Raw genomic sequence first — 14,086 nt, forward strand, 5'->3', positions numbered from 1 at the left:
CCAATTTAGAAGTTTTTTGAATAAGATATTACAACTTTCCTATATCATATCAACCTGATTTTGAATCCTTCCCTTAAGGGTTTAATATTTACCATAATTTATTAAATTGCAATTGATCTCCAATGATAAAATTAGAGGAGTTTGGGAATTGGAACTTCAATTACTTCTCCCAGAGGAACTTTAGGAAAAGATTTTTGGAATGGTTAACACCTCTTCATTATGTGCTCGACATATATTGATTCAGTTTAAAGTGTTACATTGGGTTCATATGTTGAAAGATAAATTGGCTCATATCTTTCCTAATGTTAGTCCTATAGATATAAATCACAGTGGCCACACTAATGCATATGTTTTGGTCTTGCTCTGTATTGGAGAAGTATTTGACATATTTTCAAGACTTTGTCAATTGTACTGAGTATTAGATGGCAACCTAATCCATTGACTGCTATTTTTGGATTTATAGTTCCTGCAAATGGGTCGAGTTCCCATTTCTGCACTGGGTTGTAGCCTTTATTACACTGTTGGCCAGAAGAGACATTTTCTTTAAATGGAAAGATCCTAATTCACCAACTTTGATGCAATGGTTTTCTCAAGTGATGTCATGTTTAAATTTAGAAAAAATTAGAAGTTGCACTTTTGATACCTCTTTTGAAGTACAAGCTCAAACGTTTGAGTTAATTTGTATTTTGACTTTACCTTCCAGACTGTGTTGGATTTCTGTTGTTTTTTTTAAAAAGGGCAAGGACCAGTTAAATAGTTTCTACTGACATATTATAGTGAACTCTCAGTTTAGGCTGCCCAGCCCTTTTTTTTGTTGTCGTTGTTGGTGCTAGTTTTAAAAGTTAAAAAGAAACTACAAACCTCATACATTTTGGAAGGGTGGTTAGTGCAATGCTGTTACAATGCCAGTCAGCAAGGTTCAAATCCGGTGCTGTATGTAAGGAGTTTGTACATTTTCCCAATGCCTGCTTGGGTTTCCTCAGGGTCCTCCAGTTTCCTCCAGCCCTTCAAATCGTACCAGGGTTGTAGGTAAATTGAGTGTAATTTGGTGGCGTGGGCTTGTGGGCTAGAAGGGCCTGTTACCATGCTGTATGCTAAATTTAAAATGTAAATAATTTTAAATTTAGAAGAAAACTCAGCACCCTGAGGAAACCCACGCAGACACAGGGAGAACGTACAAACTCCTTACAGACAACGCTAAATTCGAACCCAGGTAGCTGGTACTGTAATGGGATTGCGTTAACCACTATGCTAACTGTACTGCCCCTTGATGTATTTCTTTATAAAATACTTGATACTGGCAAACATCTTACCCCACAAAGTAAATCCTCAAAGATATTCCCCTTCTCTAGCACTGAATTGCATCTTTCTCTGGCTTCTCTCAACTCTCATTGTATAACCCCTGCTTGACAGGTCAACTTCTCCTTCAACTTTATTTTCTCCACATATGTGGGAAATTAACTTATTTACTGACCCTATAATCATCAAATATCATTAATGGTTCATTCTTCTCAGGTTTTGTTCCCTTTCCCTGCAAAACTCCCCTTCGTCATTACTATTCCTTAAAGCAACATACCCTTGATTTTACAAACCACCTATACTTTTCTAAGTTCTCCCATATGCCATAGCTTTCCAAATCTATTCCCATATTTCCTGCACTTATGTTCAAATCTTTTTCTTAGTCATAGGTATGTTCAAATTGCTCCAATTGGGACAAGTTCATACCATCCTTCTTAAGTACATACAGCTTTTGACAGAGTTTAACACACCATAATCTTCCATTGCCTCTCCATCATCACCCAGCTAGTGAGGATTTTCCCCAACAGATGCCATTCTTCTCTTGCAAAAAAATAATCTCAGGAGGAACTCAGCAGGTCAAGCCACAATTGTGGAGGCAAAGAGATGGTTATTCACCTTCTCCTAAAACTCCAGAGTGTGATATCCCTCTAGAAGTGGAGAAGGCCTTCGACAGGGTTAAATAGCAATACCTTTTAGAAATCCCAAGATGGTTCAATTTTTGGTGCTGGTTTCATCTCATGAATTAAACTATTATACCATTTACCTTCTACATCTGTTGTTACGATAATCAATAATCTACCTTATTTAACTTACATCGTGGATCTACGGAAGGATGCCCTCTCAGTCCACTCTTGATTAATTTAGCTTTAGAACCTTTAGCTATTGCTTTTCGTGATTTTGAGGACAGCACAGGGATTTCTAGAGGAGGTATAGTTCACAAGGGCTCCTGCTATTTGTCTTAGTCTGGAGGCATTTATTCCTTTTATGTTGTCATTACTGTTACAATTCAGTCACTTTTCAGGTATAATCTGAACTACACAAGAGAGAACATTTTCCCCTGAATACTATGGTGCCTAGAGTGACAATATTCCTTTTAAGGTTGTTAAGAATCAGTTTACTTACCTCGGAATTATAGTCACCAAAAACCGTAAATCTTTATTTAAGGAAATTTTTCTTAATTTATTAAAACAATTTAAGCAAACATGTTGACCGTCCCTTTACATTCTCAAATTCTGGCTTCTTCTGGCAGTTTATTTTTTTTCCTCCAGATTCCAACTCCTGTCCTCAATAAATCATCTGCAATGGCTTTCCTAGCCATTCCTGAACAATCAACTCTGGAGTCAGAATGAACGTGTCTTCCTGCACAGAAACATAATTTGAACAATACACAAACGTGCTGGACAAACTCAGCAGGTCACACAGCATCTATTGGAAATAAGGGGTAACTAATATTTTGGGCCTGGGCCCTTTTTCAGGTATAAGCAAAAACAGGCAGATGCCTGAATAAAAAAGTGGCAGAAGGCACCTGCCTATTTTTTGCTTGTACCTGATAAAGGCCCAATCCCAAACTTTGGTAACCCTTTACTTCCTATGGATGCTGCGTGACCTGCTGAGTTTGTCCAGCACGTTTGTGTATTGCACATGACCCCAGTATCAGCAGACTTTCTTGTTTAATATCATTTGGATAAGGCACTCATTCCACATGGCCTTACAAATTGATTCCCCCTTGATTATTTAATTTATTTTTGAAAATATCCTTTAAATCTGATTTTTATACACTTTCAGACTGTGATCACAACTACCTGCTACAAGGAAACATTTCTTCTCACATCAGCCATGGTTCTTTCATTGATCTTATTTACCTTAAGCTGTTCAATCCCCAACATTCCCACCAACAAAGCAAAATTTCCTTTATTCACATTGTCCAGATCCTTCAGGGTTTTGAACACCTCAAACTTTCCCGGTTCGAGGACGTAAGCACAACTTCTCAATTAATCCACATTTCTGGGACCATTCTACTAAATCTTTTTTCGCACCCTCATGCTTTCTTCCAATAGTGTGGAAACCAGAAATGGACACAATGCTCTAATTGCATAGAAAAACAGTAAATGCTTTATCTGTGGGAAGAGACACAGGGCTAACGTTTCTGGTTGAAGACCCTTTAGATTTTCAGCATCCTTCATTTTTTTTAATTTTCCCACAATTCAACATAAACTTTTTGTAGCTGTGTTTATGGTATCCACCTGGATATAATTCCATAATCATTGTAACCAATATTGTTGATCCTGATACTGTCTAACCTTCTTCCAAAGTGTCCCAAAAAAGAAAGAATTTGCAATCACAAAGAAATGTCCTCAACACCCAAGTCCTCCAAAATTCTCTGAAGGCTACCCTTTTGAGGCACAGTCCTGATACAGTGGAGGGAATCTGGCTGTGCTTGTTGAGGGAGATGTTTTGGTCAGGAAGCTGCCCTCCGGTTTTGGTTGCGTCATGGGATCTTTTGCATGCACTCAGGTAGAATCTAGTCCTTTAGTTTCAAATCTCGCCCAGATGATAGGGGAGCACCCCTTTACACCATTGGATGCATCTGTTAAGTTTAATTGCCCAATTCTAATGCAGTGAAACCTGAGCTTGAGCCCATGAATGCTTGTTCAAAGATGAAAGTGCTACTTTCTCAGCTTTTTTACTTTTCAATTATAGCATTATTGAACTCTGCATATCTGACAGCAATGAAACAAACTGACTATCACATAGACAACCTTCAATTTACTTGGCTTTAATTATTTTTCTTTAAACAGTACAGCTAAGCAGTTCTATGACTAGGTTAGCAATGATTACCTGGCATGACATCCAGCTGGAAGGAATAAAGTTTGTTTGCATCGGGGAAATCCAGTTTGCAAGTACCTGCAGAAATAAAAACAATAATTGGAGTAAATAACAAGAGTCTGTACTCAGAACACAATACAGCGAATCTGTAGCACAGTGATCTCTTGTCAGTGGCGATCTTTCCATACATTAACCCTTCCCATTTCCCTGTAAATTAACGCTTCCTATTCTCATTACATCAGCATTTTTATTGAAAGCCAACCTTCTAGTTTATTCACACTATCAAGTTAACTCTTCATTGAAAACCATCCTTCAATGTTAATTTTTCACTGAAACATATTTATTACATTAAATCTTAATAGAGAACACTGAAATAATAACTAACAAATGAGCAATTGGAAATTTCAACCATCATTTACAAAACAGGCATTATCAATAAGCCTATTACAGAATGATAATATGTCAATAGTCAACTTGCAGGCTAAGGATTTCACAGTGAGATTCTACAGAGGGGTAGGCTGATAAAATAAACAAAAGATGACCGTTCATCAACAGTAAATCAAGAGGAACAAAAGCAAGAGAACAATGGGAGTTAATAACCATACCATTTATGAACATTAATGAGGATAAGGGCACTGGACTGAGAAAGGCCAAAATTTTAGAGCAATAAAGAATCTGTCCCAAATTAAGAATTTTTAAACACTGGATGGATCAGCCACCAGATGACATATTCTTAAAACAGGAAAAAGAGGGTGTCTAGGTACAACAAATTATATAATGGTCAAAATTAACATGAAATTTCAGAGATTAATTATGAAGTAGTCATTCTGGTATTAAATATGAACGTGAAAATGCACCAGAAAATAGAAAGGGAGATTAAAAGGATATGTGAAAAGTTCTAATGATTGAATGAGGTATTGAATTTGGAGGAGATAAAATACCTGACCTATTGAAATAAGTTCTTTATACTGAATTCTGGAAGTGAGATCTCAGATAAGTGAGACAAGACTATGAAACAATTAGAAGAGGTATCTGAAGAAAAGGAATATGTTCAATCTAAGAGTGAAATCAATTCCCATGCACAGTTTCTACAGCCAGGTGTGCAATGGAGACATTAGTTACCCAATCCTCAAAAATGTAAATTGAAACTGGAACAAAACTGATTTGACAGTTCTTTTTCAAAAATAAGTAACTGGCAACCAACCATCTCACTTCAACTGGACAATATTCCATGTAAACTTTAAAAAAAAAATTATTTAATACGTCACAATATACCAAATCAGTAAAGATAAATACACAAATTCAGTATGTATATATATATAGACATTTTCCATTTTCTCCCCAGCCCTCCTCCCTCTCCATCCCCCAAATTACTATAGAAAGACAAAGACAAGAAGAAAAAGCATGTCACCAAAATATTATATGTTCCACTATTTCCATAAGTATAACATGTCTCATTAAGAGTTGGAGGTCTGAAGTTAGCGGTTACTAATAAACTTTATATATGACTCCATGTAAACTTAAGATGTATTTAGAAATTATATGGATTGAGAACAGGTAGCAGGAAATATTCAAATAAATCACATTTGACAATTGACAATACATTTAATAAAAGTCTTACACAAGATAAAACAGAAAGAGGGCTTTAGAAGAAACATAGAAACATAGAAGATAGGAGCAGGAGTAGGTCATTCGACCCTTCGAGCCTGCTCCGCCATTCAACGAGATCATAGCTGATCTTAAAGTTCAGTACCCTATCCCCGCCTTCTCTCCGTAACCTTTAATACCCTTATACTGAAGAAATAGATCTAATTCCCTCTTAAATATATTTAATGAACATGCCTCTATTGCCCTCTGTGGCAATGAATTCCACAGATTCACCACCTTCTGGGTAAAGAAATTCCTCCTCATCTCGGTCCTAAATGGTTTGCCTATTATCCTCAAACCATGGCCCCGGGTTCTGGATTTTCCCATCATTCGAAACATCCCATCTGCATCCATTCTGTCCAGTCCTGCCAGAATTTTATATGTCTCTATGAGATCCCCTCTCAATCTTCTAAACTCCAGCGAGTACAATCCCAATTTGCGTAATCTTTCCTCATAAGTCATTCCTGCCATTCCAGGTATCAGCCTGGTGAATCGTCTCTGCACTCCCTCCATTGCAAGAACATCCTTCCTTAGATAAGGTGACCAAAACTGCACACAATACTCCAGGTGGGGTCTCGCCAAGGCCCTGTACAGCTGCAGTAAGGTATCCTTGTTCCTATACTCAAACCCTCTTGATATGAAGGCCAACATACCATTTGCCTTTTTAACCGCCTACTGTACCTGCATGCTCGCCTTCAGAGACTGGTGTACAAGTACCCCTAGGTCTCTCTGCACTTCCCCATCTCTTAATCTATTGCCATTCAAATAGTAATTTGCCCTCCGGTTTGTATTACCAAAGTGGATAACCTCACATTTATCCACATTGCAGTGCATTTACCATGTATCTGCCCAGTCCCTCAATTTATCCAAATCACACTGGAGCTTCCTGACCCCCTCTTCCGTCAGTGTCATCTGCAAATTTGGAGATATTACATCCAATCCCCTCATCTAGATCATTAATGTAAATTGTGAACAGCTGGGATTTCAGTACAGATCCCTGTGGCACCCCACTGGTCACCGCCTGCCACTCAGAAAACGAGCCATTTATCCCAACTCTCTGTCTTCTACCTGCCAGCCAGTTCTCAATCCACATCAATACTTTGCCCCCAATCCCATGAGCCTTGATTTTGGAAGCCAGTCGTTTATGCGGAACCTTATCGAAGGCCTTTTGGAAGTCCAGGTACACCACATCCACTGGCTCTCCCCCATCTATTTTACCTGTCACCATCTCAAAGAATTCCAATAGATTTGCCAAGCACGATTTACCTTTTGTAAATCCATGTTGACTCTGTCCGATCCCTTCTCTGCTAGTCATATGCTCCGCTATTACATCCTTAATAATGGATTCCATCATTTTGCCCACTACTGATGTAAGGCTCACCGGCCTATTATTCCCTGCTTTTTCTCTACCCCCCTTTTTAAATAGTGGGGTAACATTAGCTACCCTCCAATCCATGGGTACTGATCCTGAGTCTATAGAGTTCTGGAAAATAATTCTTAAAGCATCTGCTATCTGAATGGCCACTTCCTTGAGTACCCTAGGATGTAGATTATCAGGCCCTTGGGATTTATCTGCCTTCAATCCCATCAATTTCCTAGGGATACTGATTTCTTTCAGTTCCTCCCTTGCATTAGTCTCTATGTTTCCCAACATCCTTGGGAGGTTATTTGTATCCTCTCTTGTAAAAACAGAACTAAAGTAAGAATTTAATTGGTCCTTATTCCCTTATTCCCCATTATATATTCCCCTGATTCCGACTGCAAAGGACCTACTCTGGATTTCACCAATCTTTTCCTCTTGACATATTTATAAAAGCTTTTGCAGTCGGTTTTTATATTTGCCGCAGCTTACTTTCGTAATTTATTTTTGCTCTCTTGATTAATCCCTTTGTCCTCCTTTGGTGCATCTTGAACTGCTTCGAGTCTTCGGTTGTGGTACTTTTTTTTGGCCAATTGATTTGCTCTCTCTTTGGACCTAATGCTGTCTCTAATTTCCGTTGTTATCCACGGTTGATTCATCTTTTTTGGTTTATTTTTATGCCAAACCGGTATAAACGATTTTTGCAATTTCTCCATTAGATCTGTGAATGCTTTCCATTGTCTATCCACAGTCAACTCCTCCATAAACACCACCCAATCAATCTTACTCAACTCCCGTCTCATACCATCATAATTCCCTTTATTTTAATTCAGGACCTTAGTCTCGGTTTTAATTTCATCACTCTCCATGTCGAGTGAGAATTCGATCATATTGTGATCGCTCCTACCCAAAGGGCCTCGTACAACAAGATTGTTGATTAGCCCCTTATCATTGCATAATACCCAATCTAAAATGGCCTGCTCCCGAGTTGGTTCCTCGACATATTGGTCTAGATAACCGTCCCGTAAACATTCAAGGAATTCCTCCTCCTCTGTATTTTTACCAATTTGACTAGTCCAATCTATATGCAAATTAAAGTCTCCCATGATGACAGCTGTTCCCTTATTGCACACTTTTCTAATTTCTCTTTTAATGCCTTCCCTCACCTCTACACTACTATTTGGAGGCCTATATACCACCCCCACTAACGTTTTCCCCCCCCTTGCTATTCCTCAGTTCTACCCATATAGATTCCGCATCTTCCGAGTTGATATCCTTTCTGTCAATCGTGTCGGTCCCTTCTCTCACCATCAATACTACCCCACCCCCTTTTCTTTCTTGCCGATCCCTCCTAAATATCGTATACCCCGGGATGTTAAGTTCCCAGGCTTGCCCACCCTGCAGCAATGTTTCTGTAATCCCATCAAATCATATTTGTTTATCTCAATTTCCACAGCTAATTCATCTACCTTGTTCCAAATGCTTCTTGCATTAAGATATAAAGCCTTCAGATTTGCTTTTTTCACCCTCCTTGCTCTTTCTGATTTTTTACTTTCGCTGCCTAACCTAACTTTTCCTGTTTTATCTTTTCTGTCCTTTGGCCTATCATACAGGTTCCCACCCCCCTGCCAAATTAGTTTAAACCGCACCCGACGGCTGTACCAAACCTAGCTGCCAATATATTGACCCCTTTTGGGTTTAAGTGTAACCCATCCTTCTTGTAGAGGTCATGCCTTCCCCAAAAGAGATCCCAATGATCCAAGAAGCCAAAACCATTGTGTGTGTGAACCTACATTTGCTCATCCTCTCCACCTTTCTGTTCAGAAATCTGATGGCGGCAAGGAAGAAGTTGTCCTTGTGTTTGTCTTCAGGCCTGGCAGAAGAGATATTTTTGGCTCTCCTTAAGAGAGCTGGTTGATGGGGTGGGAGGGTGGGTGGGGATTTAATTTTGATTTTAAAAAAAATTATTAATTTTTTTCTTTGGAATTGTTTTTGTATATACATTTATACAAAAATGGTTGTTATTGACTGTAACCTGTACTATTACTAATGATTTTTCAAATAAATAGTTAAAAAAAAAGACTGAAGCGAGCAAGGTTACCAGCCACCATCAGGTCAACCTTCTACAGGGGTTCTATCAAGTGTCCCAGCCACCATCACAGTATGGTACTATTGCTCTAGAGAATGGGATCAGAGGTCAATCCACTGGACTATAAGAGTGGCAGAGAGAATCAATGCAGTCCCTCTCCCCACATCGATGTGATCTTCTGGGATCGTTGTTTCAAGAGGATGTGAAAAATCAATGAGGACCCCTACCACCCTACATACAGCGTCTTTCAATTACTCCCATTGGGAAGAGATACAGGAGCCAATACCACAGGTTGAGAAACCGGGTCTTCCTGTGGGTAGTGAGAATGGTGAACGACCAAAGAAACTGCTCACATGAACCATCGGGAACACTAATATTTATTAAACAATTTTTCAAATGTATTTTTAAAAATGTATATTTGTCCTGCACATGTATTGCTTGTCTGTATGTGTGTTACATCTGGTTGTGTGTCTGCATGTTTTGCACCGAGGACCTAAGAAAGTGGCTTCGTCAGGTTGTACATGTGCAATTGGATGATAATAAACAAATTTGAACATCTGCAGTCTGTCCACAATGGCCATTCAGAGTTCTTGGTTTCATGCCTTTTAAATTTCCCTTAATATTTCCAGAATAATCTGACCACCTTTGGCCTTTTCCACTGCCAGAGTGAGGTCCAACACAAACTAGAGGAACCTGGGCAGTCTACAGAGCAATGATAGAAAACATTAATTTTTTTAAAATTTCAGTTAACAAGTTCACTCTTTCTTCTTCAAAGCAACTTCTATTCTTTCCTTCACCCACCCCAATTTTGTCCCCTTTCCCAATGACCCTGACATTCTCATCCTCTTTCATTCTCCTCCACCCACATAAGTCATCTACAGGGTTCCCAAACCCGACCCCCCCGCCCCTTCACCCTGCCTTCAGTTCCATCTGGTTCCTTATCTTACCATTGTTACATTCTCTAATTATTAAATTCAAGCACTGGTAACCTTTGACACCACATCACCCACTCGAGCCATCTCCAATTCTATGATCATATTCTATCACCAGAGCCCCTATTCTTTTTGCCTCTCTTCTTCCACACCCTCCCCCCTCCACTATAGTCTAGCATCTGCCAATCAATTGCCACTGACTTCCACCTGTCCATCATCCTTCATCCCTCCCCCGTATCCTAATTATACTGGATATCTCCCTTCTGTATTCTCAGTTTTGATGCAAGGTTCCAAACCCAAATGCCAATCATTCTTTTTCTCCCACTGTTGCTGTTCAACCTCCCTAATTCACCCAGCTGAAGAAATTATTTGGAATATTAATAAAATTTAACAATGAAAACAATCAAAAAAAGTAGACAATTCTTCGAAGCCACAACAAAAATAATGGTGCTATCTTTTTCTCTTTAAAAAAAAATCATGATGAGGTCCTGAAAGGTGCAATTGACTGGTTTACTTGATTTATCAGACATGAAATAACAGTAATGATAATTCAGCTAAATTCTGCAGCTGTTGTCTGTGTTCTGCATGTTTGCACAGTTTTATTGAGGTGCTGCTGAGAATTTTGAAATATATGATGCCTCAATCACCTTATTCACTTGAAAGATCACTGAATGAAGCTGTAGGAGATGTTTAATTGCTGTATTCAAACACAAGTCCAATACCATGAAGGGCTGAGGCCGGAAATGTCAGTAATATATCTTTACCTCCGATGACTGTTGCGATACCAGCTGAGTTCCACCAGCATTTACTGCATGTTTTCACTAAAAGCGGAACAAGAATACTGAGGAACAAGCCATCTTGTGGGTCAATGAAATTAGTGAAGAATTCCTCAGACCTGTTGATCATCTCACTAGAGTAGACTTCATTGCCTTACAATTTTAGTTTATTATTTGCAGGTTAGATTATGCCAGAAGACATAGGAACAAAATTAGGCCCATTGACTCTACTCCACCATTTAAATCATGACTGACATATTAGAAGAAATGTGGCAAAGCTGACCATGTTAACACCATTCTTGCCACAATTGAAGGGCCTCCCCAACTAAATTTCATTCAGTATCAAATCACTTGCCATATCAGATTCAAGGAAGGTGATCCATCCCAGATCATCTTCAATGCTCTGGAAAAACTGAGCTTCCCTATGAACAGTCAACATCCAAAGAGGGACTGAATGACTTGTAAATTACTACTTCCTCACTCTTTCAGTTACTTGTTCTGTTATGAAGGTCTTGTCCCCAGATTTGTGTTTTGGGCTTTTATTCCAGATTCAGACCATTTCTGCAGAAAACCCATGGTTCAAGTGTGAATTTCCCAGCTCAGTGGAGGGTGGCAACTTCATAGACCAAGAAAGAAAATTCTGTAGCTGTGTGATACTATAAACAGATGATTGCCTTCCAAAAGTGAATATTTATTATTTATTTCAACAGAGAACATTATTTAATTTTTCTCCCTTTTACATTTACCATCTTTTTTCTCATGTTAATTATATTTAAATTCTTATTAGTTTATTTTACATGCCTGAGAATCCGCAGCAAATAAGACTCAGTGCATCTGTACGTTGTACAACAAACTCTCAATCATTCAAATATGGAGGGCCTTGGACATCTCTTTTTTAAGTCTCAAGGTGTATGTTACTAAATGGATATATTTACCAGTAAATAAAGAGCCGCCAAAGAATTAGAATTTGAGTGGTCCATGATGTCCAAAACTTAAAGAAGTTAATTCTAAACTGGCATGGGCATTTATGTTATAGTAATTAAATAATACATTACAGGATCACAGAAACTCATTGAATATGATTGTTACAATATGAAAACAACTCACTGAATCACGTTTTATGTTTCAGAACAGAATGGAAGCAGGTCAAAAAACCCAAGTGTGTGGTCGTACAGAAATACAGCATCAAAGCATAACATGCTGCAGTAGATCAACACATTGCTTTTTGCAGCAAAAGCCACTGAACCTCAGATTGTTTCAGTGGAGAAAAAAAATATTGGATTACATGCTGTACAGCACAAAGGCAGAACCTCAGTAAATCTATTCCAACATTGAATTCAACAGGTGGCCTATCTGCCACCATATAGAAACTATAATTGATTTAGTGTTACAGTGCAAAAGCAGTCATCTAATCAGACTGCCATGCAGTAAACAGATAGACTCTCATCATTGAAGTTCATACAATCAGAGAAACAGACCATTATATCAATCTATTCCATAACCAGAATAATTAAATTATTGTCTGTAGGGAAAAGACACACCAAATATGATTGTTCAGTGAGGTGCCTTTTGAATCTCAAACTTGACAGCGTAAAAATAGCCCGTCATAAACTGTTATGATCGACCAACCAAAGACTCTCTTTATAATACACCACAGAGTAAGAGACAGTAAAAAAGAGAAGTCTGAAGAACTGGGGGAGGGGGAGAAGATTCCAGGGGACTCTGCTTATGATGAAGACAACCATTGACACACAAAGAAAATTAACACTCAAATCATTACATTCAGGTGATTGAATCAGATTTTAAAGCCCAGTGACTCAAGAGTCTGCTATAGCACAAAAGCAGCTCAGAAATATAGTCTCAATTCAGAAACAGCTGGAACAATCTGGTAATGAACAATTCTACAGTGCAGAAACCGCCTGGTCCGGTACAGAATGAATAGTTTAATACAGTGCACTAGAGCAGACACATGCATAGGACGCACCACCAAAACATAAGCCCCTTTATCACAGGCACCTTGTCCCAGGAATTAAGTGGTTGAGGATCCAGCGTAAAAGGAAAACAATCAGCATGCTGGCGTCAAATCATGTCGGGCATTGACGATCTCGAGCCCGACGCAGCGTCAGCTGATTAAACCAGTGGAAAAAGGTCAACTTCCATCCATTCCATTCAAAGACAGGCTCTCTGATCCCTAGGGGTGAGTGTTTTCAGTGTGTTACAAGCCCAGAGGACCCCAAAACCCAGTAGCAATAGATATTCACCAAGACAAATGGTTACTTAAACACAAGTTGCTTTTAATTATCTTTAAACATGAAAACAGAATCACACTTTAACTTATCACTATTGACTTAACTAACCTAACTTAACTCCCTTCTAATTCTAAACGCACGTGTATGAAATGTGTGTGTAAGTTCAGAAAAGTTCTTTGATTCACAGTCCAATCTCACTTCTCACTCCTCAAGTTCACTGGTTGCAGGCAATTCTTATACTGTGCACAGAATTTAACATTTATGAAGTTCACCAGACTTTGGTGGTTGAAAGGTAAATGGTTACCACTCAGGACGGTTCTTGTCATTTTTCAAAGAGAAATTTGTTGTACACTGGACACCCACAACTGATTCCTTTTTAATCAGCCACTTTGGTGTCTTGCTGAAGAAACTTGCCCCCTCAGGGTTCTCCAGATGATAACCTCTTTCTTTCACATCACCACAGAGTTCTTTTTTGTTTCACTTATTTCAAGTGAAACATTAGACAGCCAGTCCTCTCCTCTTGCATGAACCACAAGGGCTTTGACTAGGCTGAACTAAGCACTCACAACCTGTCTTCCAAATAGAATTTTCCACAAGCTTTCCAGCTTGTCCTGTTCCAGTCGCAGCTTCTGCTGCTGATTGTATAACTGTAGAACTGATCTGTGTGTGTGTGTGTGTGTGTGTGTGTCTCTCTCTGAGAGAGAAAAGTCTGTTTGACTCTCTCTGCTTGTAAAACCACATGACCCTCCTAGAACAGTAATTTCCTCTCTGTGGCTCCGACAAGTTCCTACATCTGTTGCCTTTTTGTAAGCAACAATCCATTAGTGAAGTGAGCACTCTCCAAAGCTTTTGCAAAGGCTCTGGGGCCGACATGTCTAGCATGAGCAGAGCTCCAGTATTTTAAATAA

The 14,086-nt window shown here is 38.9% G+C and overlaps 1 protein-coding gene across 4 annotated transcripts in view; it reads right to left on the reverse strand.

Moving 5' to 3' along the window:
* Positions 1-14,086, reverse strand: part of ube2f (ubiquitin-conjugating enzyme E2F (putative)) — a 202,353-nt gene that overhangs the window by 81,311 nt on the left and 106,956 nt on the right. For all 4 annotated transcript variants that reach the window (XR_011356456.1, XM_069934352.1, XM_069934355.1 and 1 more), the window contains exon 5: positions 4,138-4,203. Coding sequence is in view for 3 of the 4 variants with exons in the window: in XM_069934352.1 (XP_069790453.1) it covers positions 4,138-4,203 (66 nt within the window). In the remaining variant the exon portion in view is untranslated. The remainder of the gene's footprint in view (positions 1-4,137; positions 4,204-14,086) is intronic.

This window comes from Narcine bancroftii, chromosome 4 (assembly GCF_036971445.1).
Source record: "Narcine bancroftii isolate sNarBan1 chromosome 4, sNarBan1.hap1, whole genome shotgun sequence".
NCBI lineage: Eukaryota > Metazoa > Chordata > Chondrichthyes > Torpediniformes > Narcinidae > Narcine > Narcine bancroftii.